Here is a 9260-nt window from a genome sequence, read left to right as displayed (position 1 = left end):
CTGTTGTAAGTTTTTCGAAATTCACCACTTGCAGTTGTGCATACAGTTATTTGATTCGTTAATTAATTCGTATATTGTTCCTTTGTTCATAATGATATATCGTTTAGGGTTTCTAGTAATCTCTCTTATGGAACTGCGGAATCACCTTGATTTCCTCTCCCTTTTTTGTTTAAATCTTAATCTAGTTCGTTTTTATTGTGGATTTATGTTTATATTTTGAATCTCTCTATTAATTGGTTTAATAACCAATTCTAGGGTTTAGTTTTAGGGTTCTTATTAGTAATTTGTTTTCATTGTGAAAGATGTTAGGTTCTATATTTTGTTTCTCGTGTGTTCTTTTTAATGGATTTTGTTTAAGAATTAAATGGTATCATTTATACGAGCTAACGTGCATTACGTGTTTCAGGTTTTAGAAAATGGCAGAGGTAAATACTAATGAACACGAGACCCAGGAGATGCCTGAGAACTCAGTTCCAGTTGAAACTGAAGTTCCTGAGAATGCAAATGAAGAGGAACATGGTGACGATGTTGATGATGCTCAAGATAACGAGGAAGAACAAGAGGGTGCTGCTTTGGAGGAGGGCGGTGATGGGGCGGCTGCTGTAGAGGACGGTGGTGATGGGGCGGCTGCTGTGGAGGAAGGTGGTGGTGATGCTGGTGCTGTTGTAGAAGGCGTTCCTGAAAAGAAGTGGCCCGGGTGGCCTGGAGAGAACGTATTCAGAATGTTGGTCCCTGTGCAAAAAGTTGGTGGTATCATTGGTCGTAAGGGAGAGTATATAAAGAAAACTTGTGAAGAAACACGTGCTCGCATCAAGATTCTTGATGGTCCTCCTGGTACTACTGAAAGAACTGTAAGTTTCTGTTGAAATTATGTTATCTGTTAGTAATTTTAGGTGTCCAAATTCTCTTTTGATTAGTTTCTTTTATTCATATGTGATATATATATGCCTCTCATAGTGGGTTTAACAAGATATAGTTAGCATGGATGCAGTCTTTCTAGTGTATACCCTTGGGTACCGTTGTAGTTAGTATGGAAGTATAGGGTTTATGATATACGAGAAACAATTAAATTTATTAACACTGAACTGTCAATCTAAAAGTTAAGTGAATATTGAAAAATTGAAATATGAAAGTGAGCTTGTTAATAGATTAATAGAATGTTTCATAACAAATAACAAAATGTAATTATATAAATATGATAATCAAGTATAAGAGACTAAGACTCTAAATGAATTCTGAGTGTAATATTCATGATAAAACACTAAATAAGTTTAACTATAATTATCAATACTGAACAAAATCAGGTTAAATATAAATATAGGTTTATGTTATCCCAATAACTTAGATGAACGTGTGCAGGTTTTCTGAAAATTAAGGCAACATATCAATTGTCAAAGTGGTTCCATTTTGACGAGCCCAAGATCCAGATTGCAGTTCAGCGTTTATCGAGAAGTTACATTATCTGGTAAATTCAGAACTGGATGATTGATGTCTTGCAGCATGTTACTAGTCAAACAAATTAACTAAACAAGAGAATAGGATATTAACTAGGGTAAATATCAAAAACTAAAACATAAATAAATAAAATTTTTAAAACATGGTCACATAAGTGAAGCTACAATAACATTCTATAAGGTAGTGTTGTGAACCTTGGCAGAATTTATCGGCGTTCTCTACTATATAATCAAGTTGAACATTGAAACGGACTTTTCGATATTGTAAAACACTTTCTGACATTACATTGACACAAAAACTGACTTTAGATTTACTTTTGATATAACCCAGTTAAAATTTCAACTAAAAAAATCTTAGATAGAACTGCTTCATATATATATTTTTTAAAGTGACTAGCATATACTCTTTTCCAAATTTTGAAAGCAGATATATATTAATTAGTAAGAGAAACTCTTGTCTAAATATATATTTTTTTTTTTTTTCTTTCTATAAACAATAAAAAAGCAAGAAAAATATATTCATGTAATATATCATTGTATCCTTTAGTCCTACCACATGAAATAGAACATCTATAAGGGATATAGTGAGGTTTTACCACATGTTGCTAGTCAAACAAAATAACAAAACCAAGAGAATAAAATGTTATCTAGAGTTAATATCAAACCAAACATAAATAACAAATAAATAATATTTAAAACGTGGTCATATAAGTCAAGTAACAATAACATTCTATACTGTAATGCCATCAACATGGCAGAATTCTTCCAGGTTCTCTACTATATGATCAAGGAATTTAAGAGCATTATATCTAATTTCTGATAAGCACCATAAAAAATTGGTAGGTGATGCAAGAAAACTTTAAAATTGGTGTCAATGTTGTTTGTAACAAACAAGGTTAGGTTACTAGGTACAAAACAGTAGGTAAAAAATGGAAGTTTGATGGGCCAAACGTGACTATATATTCCAATTTATGCATGTTATGCAGTGCCATAACTTAAAATGATACCCGATGGAAGCCTAATGATGTTTATATCTTGATTAAATGGTGGATTGGTGATTAATTTTCTGAATTCATAGTTTCATCTAGTCTTTTATTCAAAGTTTTGATACTTTTATGTTGTAACTTAACAGATATGTTGTATTTTACCAGGTGTTGATCTCTGCAAAGGAAGAACCAGATGCTTCTATTTCTCCTGCAATGGATGGTTTGTTGAAGGTCCATCAACGTATAATTGATGCTGATACAGAGACTAATCATGCCCCACCCACCTCTATGAGCTCAAGATTACTTGTTGCAGGTTCACAAGGTGGAAGCTTGATAGGGAAACAGGGTTCCAACATAAAGACTATTCAAGATTCTTCAAATTGTAAAATTAGGGTTGTAGGAGGTGCGTTTAAAACTAACTGCTTTGTTTATATTCAGTTAGAGATGAAATTAATGTGGTTTTATATAATGTGTTTTTGCAGAAAACCTACCTATATTTGCTTTACCGGATGATAATGTTGTCGACATACAAGGAGATCCTGCAGGTGTTACAAAGGCTTTGGAGCTTATTGCAACTCATCTCAGAAAGTTTTTAGTTGATCGAAGTGTTATCGGGATGTTTGAAATGCAAGTAAGTTTTTTTTTCTCATATATATGTTTGAACTTAAACGTGAAAAGTTCTTAAAATGAGTACTTTTATGGGGTTAAATATATATCATTTCTTGACTATTTTCTGACTGTACTTACCTTGTGATAGATGCAAATGCCAAATGCTCGTCCGAATCAGGAGATGCCACCTCCCCAACCTTGGGGTGGACCACCTTCTCAAGGTTTCCCGATGAATGCTGGTGGTGGGCCCGGTTTCGGTCCGAACCCATTTATGCCACCCCCACACCAATATGACAACTATTACCACCCACGACCAGACATGCCTCCACCAATGGAAAAACAACTTCGTCAGGGCCCACCTTCTTACGGTAGGGATTCGTCTATGGGAGCACCACAACCGCCAAATGTGCAACCGCAGTCTGTAGTCACAAAGGTATGTATATATATCTGCTGTTGTGGATATAGTTTGCTAATCTAACAGTTTCATTTTACTTTATTTATTTTTGTTTTTTAACTAAGTTATAGTTGTATATATTTAAAATATGATGTTGGTGTGTATGTAGGTCTCGCAGAACATGCAAATCCCTCTTTCGTATGCTGACGCTGTAATTGGCACCTCCGGGACTAATATCAGTTACATTCGACGTGCGAGTGGTGCTACTATTGCAATACAAGAAACACGGGGTGTTCCTGATGAAATGACCGTTGAGATTAATGGTTCTGCTTCTCAAGTTCAGACAGCTCAGCAGTTGATACAGGTATTATTTCCTACTCGCACAAATATACAAAATGTGTGATTCTTTGAATCTATACATCAGTATTGATTAATTTCAACGTGGTTTGATTGGCTTGATCCGTACTGTTTTAAGTTTATTAGAGTATCTGATTTTTGTTGGCAAGCGGGTCAACTTTGCCAACTTTAACCCTTGTCAAGTTAATGACTAATTAATATTAAATTTTGTTTTCTTGATTCAGAATTTTGTTGCTGAAGCAGCAGCAGCTGCAGCTCAGAATGCAGCCGCAGCGGCTCCGCCACCTGCCCAAGGAGGCTATAACTCTTATGCTGGTTACCCTCCTCAACAACCACCTGCTGCTGCCGCCCATGCACCTCCTACTGCTGATTATGGTGGACCCATGTACGGAGGGAATTACGGTTATTAAAAGTATATGTTTTGGAGGGAGAGTATGGTGTGGTAATGTTGTAACAAGAAGATGTTCTGGTCTAGAAATAGCTAGGAGGTTCTTTCATCTGCTTAGAACATGAGAGTTTGTGTTGTTTTGTCCTCCTATAAATCTTGATCTTAGCCTACGAAAACTTGTTATCTGAATCATGTGTTGAGCCTATTAAAGGGCGTGCCTCATTTTTGAGATGCAGTTTACTTTTAAAACCATAGATGAATTTATGAAGCACGTAAAGAACATCTGGCTCATAAAATAATGCTAAAAATATCTTTTGATTTATTTTCCCTCCAATTTGATTTGGTTAGAAAATGTCATTTTTTTTTTCTTTATGGGCATGATATATTAGTCTCTTTAGTCTCTACTATTATAAGATTGTTAAAAAAGTAGTAATATATTTTAAAAAAGTCATGTGAAGTCAACGCATACTTGCACAAATCATCACTTTATCACATATCCAACAAGTGTATGCGATGATTTTGACATTATTAGTTATCAATGCATCTCTGGTTTTAAAAAGGTTAATGAAATTTTGATATTATGATATTTACGATCCAAAATTGGGATCATATTTATGATTATGATATGGAGAATATAAAAAAAAAACGCACCAACAACTAAATCATCATATTTATATTTTTCAAAATAATTACAAATTTTTTTTTTTTTGAAAGGCAAACACATACACACCCATACACGAATTTAAACACGAATATATACATGCCCACCCCGGGACTTGAACCCCCAACCTATAGGTTGAAAGGGTCACCTCACTAGGCCAATGGCCCTTTGGTTCAAAATAATTACATTACATTACATTATTATTGTTTAAATTTAGTTCATAAATTATACGGAGTAATGTTTATTATTATTACTAGCTTTTAAGAGCCCGTGTGTTGCACGGTGAGTCTTAATCAAACAAACTGAAAACGTATATATTATATCAATTAACAATATGATAAAGCGAATACAAAATGATGATTACATAACAACTACAAAATGACCAAAAACAACCTAGGAGTGATTATTAATGTACATCCCAGTTCCACTTTCAAAAATAATACAAATGCCAAATAAGTTTATACCAAAACCCATAAACATAAAACTTTGCATATGAATGATAGATCAACCAAAAAGTAGCGTCTGTTTCATGTGCCCAAAACTTCATGTAACAACCTACCATTGATCGTGTAACAACCTATAAATTTAAGGGATTATTTTATGAGCCCGTGGACAAAAGTTTTAAAAAGGTCAAGTAACTATTATCTACTATCGATTTGCAAAAATTACTACAGCAACGCAAGCTAACAACTTATAAAAACACACAACTAACTACAAATAACACCTAATATATAAAATAAAATAAATAAATAAAAAAACAATTATCAACTATCGATTACCTACATACCTTGACATTCACTAATAGAGGGGAACCGAGAAGATGGCGTCATTGGATTTGTATATAAGAGTGTGCGTGCTGCATAGTTCCTTGAAACACAGTCGCCAATTCAAATGTAACCACCTAACAGAACATACAAAAGACCACGACTCTCAATTATATCTACTGAATTTTTTAGAGAAATTATGAGATATGTAACATAAGTAACAAAAAAGAGCATGTACATCATAATTTATAAATTACTTGTAACAATTTATATCAACAAAGTTGCCCAAAACTCTATCAAACTAAACTGTAATGCATAAGAACTATCCATATCATTTGAATGCAAAATGAAAATGAAATGCTTTATATACAAATATTAATTGTAACAGAGTTAGAGTAAATTCACATACCTTACACGCCTATAAAGTTGATACAATTCACTTCAAATACCCAAAGTTTTATCATTATTTACTATTTCACTGGGCGTATATAAAAATTGTGATATTTTTTTGGATATAAAGGAGAAACGGAGAGCAAACAATAAGAGTTGCCTTCCTACTAAAATGAGGCAATCACACAAAAGGTTTCGAATGTAAGACTCGGCTTATTAAACAAAATACTCTTCGAACACAATTATTCATTTAGTAATAAAGTTGGGTTAACGAATGGGTTTGAAGCTGTAACATAAAAATATAACCAAAAAGGCAAGCCAAGATTATTAAAACATTACCCTCATTTCTTTAGGCGAGAACATATATCTTAAAACGACAGTAGTTGGAATCAATAATTTTTAATCGTCATGACCACCTAAATCATAAAAAAATTATACATGTAAGTATTTGTTAATCAAAATATGATTATGATCATAACATCGACACAATTATCTCGACGTTCTTTTAGGCAGCATTATAACACGAAATAACTGTGACTTACAACAACAAAAGCAACTCCATAATAATGAAAACGAAAATAAATACAAACATCAGATTAAAAAGCATAAAAACAAAGATATGAGCAATTAAAAAAACCTAACTTGAATTTAAAAAGTATAACCTAAACATAAAAACCAAAATGCAATCGTTATATAGGATACAGTATATAAAAAGCAAACAAAAAAAAAAGTTCGATTATGAAAAGAGGCAAAGTACATGACAGTGAGGTGAAAACCCAAAATCGGAAGATAATCCAACAATCTCTGGAAGAGGATCTTTCTCTCTTGGTAGATCGACACGACCACCCTTACAACAACTATTAAAACGCAGATTGCTTGAGAAATATCTTAGTCGTTCTTCATACCAAAAAAGAGCACCACAATAGGAACATACACAATTGCAATCACCAACATCATTATAGTGTCCTGTTATTCTTGAAAGAAAAAAAACAATAACATAACATCGGAAGATCAATAATGATAAAAAAACAGTGATACTGTTTAGACTTTGACTATTTGAAGTCAATTTGCATACATCAGTCTTCTTATCAGTTGTATATAGCTATGCTTAACAATTTGGTTGTGTGACTTTGTCAAAACTGGAGATAGTCAATCTCAGATGGTCTTTTTGACTATAAAAAGTCAAAATTCCAGAATTGCAGCAATAAAAGCACTTAAATCACTATTTTGACCTAGATAAGTCAAACTGCAAGTGTATTGATCGTTTAATACACACTCTTGCTGGATTGAAATGGCAATTTATGGCAAAGAATAGTGATTAAAGGAGAACTCAACTATTGATGATTGAAATGCAACCTAAGGGCTAAGAAGTAAACAAAATTGTGCATATTGACTTCAAATGTGTAATCATCAATTAATCAAAAGTGTGTATTAAACGATCTGCAAAACAAAGAAATGAGTTAGGAGAATGAGCAGCTTGGAGAGTAAGTACGATAAAACCTATCAAACATATTGAGAATGAGCAGCTTGGAGAGTAAGTACGATAAAACCTATCAAACATATTTGGTGAATGTCATTTACCTGTTGGTGGTCAAAAGACATTTTCAACCGGCGGTTGATGAAGAGGGTTGACTTAGTCTTTCATGAGATTAGTAACCCGCAAAACATATTCAAAGGTTATATAATTGTCAACAGAGGCAACAAAAACTAAGAAAAGAAAGAACATGATGTCCCAAACATTTGGTTCCGTAATCATAAAACCTCCTGGATCGTGTTATTAAAAACATTAAACTATTATTGAAATGACATATAATCTGCAGTCATATGACACTGAAAAAAATATTTTATGACAAAAAGGGTTCAAGTAAACTCAGCCTGTTACAACCCATATATATTATGCCACTATAGAACCATTACCAAATTATCACCATTACTAAATTCTCCAACCCCCGTTCCATTCCCCCATTTTGCCACCTATAGTATGTCAAAGATGATCTGTCAAAGATGAGCCCGAGGATGGTGTCTTATCCGGGAATGACGAAGCGGCCTTCAACACTGCAAGTTAAGTCAATATTATTCAACAATTTACATGTTTATGTGGTTGATTCTTGAAATGGAAAACGCCATATGTTGTTATGTGACATGTAAACCATAATCATAATATTCTTACTTGATTAAACACTGCTCAAATAATATAAATTTAAAAACTGCAATGTGTACTGATTGGACATGATCCATTGAGATGCATATTTAAGAAATTTTTAGGAAGAAAAAAATGACCATAGGATAGATATTCACTATCAGATGACCTGATTAATAAAAATTAAATTAATTTATCTTTATTGATAATTCCTTTAGACCAAAAATATGCATCAATAACAGAGAAACCTACATCCACCACATTCTTTATTAGATAAAGCTCCTCTAATGAGTTTTATATACAATGTTTTTAGCTTTGTTAGAACCAACTGATTGTTGTACCAATCTCAAAGTACACTAATATGGTTTTGAAATATCTTAATAGTCACTTTGATGTATAACTTGTATGAATATAGTATACGAAACTGAAACAATTATACATGTTATCACAAACATAATAATCAGATCACGCATGAAACTGAAAAATAAATACGATCTAACCGAATTGAAGATTGAACCGGGCTTGTGTTTGACACAATTCCCTTAAACATATTCTTCGTCTGTTCCCAGGGTACACCGGTCCGAAGCAGCATACTGCCGGACTTGAACACTTGCCTGAAAGATAATCGTACTGGGAGACCGTTGATGTTGAAACCGAGAGAGGAAAATAGGGTGAGTATTTCTTACATGGAAATTTTTGGTGTGTTTTACAAATGAGCAAGATGATCTCTATTTATAGCCAAAAATCATCACCCTACTCCATGATTTGTTACCAAAAACAAAGCCATAAAATATGGAGTGGTAGCTAGTGTAGTGGGTAACCTATCCCACATCAATTGATGCTCATAATACGTGTAAATGACACCATACAGATTTCTTAAAAGAAAACACAGCTGGTGGGTCATATGGGTTAGGTGCAAAACTGACCCAAAACCTCATTTTTCTCTCAATTTCCAGCAGCAAATACCTCACTTTGAACCACGATATCTCATTCACCACTACGTAACTTTGGACACAATATATATCGTTGCAAAGCCCTTATCAAGTGCTACGTAACCATATAAAATATCGCTAACAAATATGTGATATACATATAGATATTTATGTCCAAAGTTCGG

At 33.4% G+C, this 9260-nt stretch overlaps 1 protein-coding gene across 1 annotated transcript; it reads left to right on the top strand.

The window, feature by feature from the left end:
• The first annotated feature begins 412 nt into the window (after positions 1-412).
• Positions 413-4522, top strand: LOC139843279 (flowering locus K homology domain-like). Its single transcript, XM_071833352.1, has 6 exons — positions 413-851; positions 2606-2843; positions 2923-3071; positions 3198-3482; positions 3613-3807; positions 4025-4522. Exons 1-6 carry the CDS (start codon positions 417-419, stop codon positions 4208-4210), a joined length of 1488 nt encoding a protein of 495 aa, XP_071689453.1. The 5' UTR covers positions 413-416; the 3' UTR covers positions 4211-4522.
• Positions 4523-9260: the final 4738 nt, after the last annotated feature.

Source organism: Rutidosis leptorrhynchoides, chromosome 4 (assembly GCF_046630445.1).
Source record: "Rutidosis leptorrhynchoides isolate AG116_Rl617_1_P2 chromosome 4, CSIRO_AGI_Rlap_v1, whole genome shotgun sequence".
Taxonomy (NCBI): Eukaryota; Viridiplantae; Streptophyta; class Magnoliopsida; order Asterales; family Asteraceae; genus Rutidosis; species Rutidosis leptorrhynchoides.
This window is presented reverse-complemented; position numbering and strand designations above follow the sequence as displayed.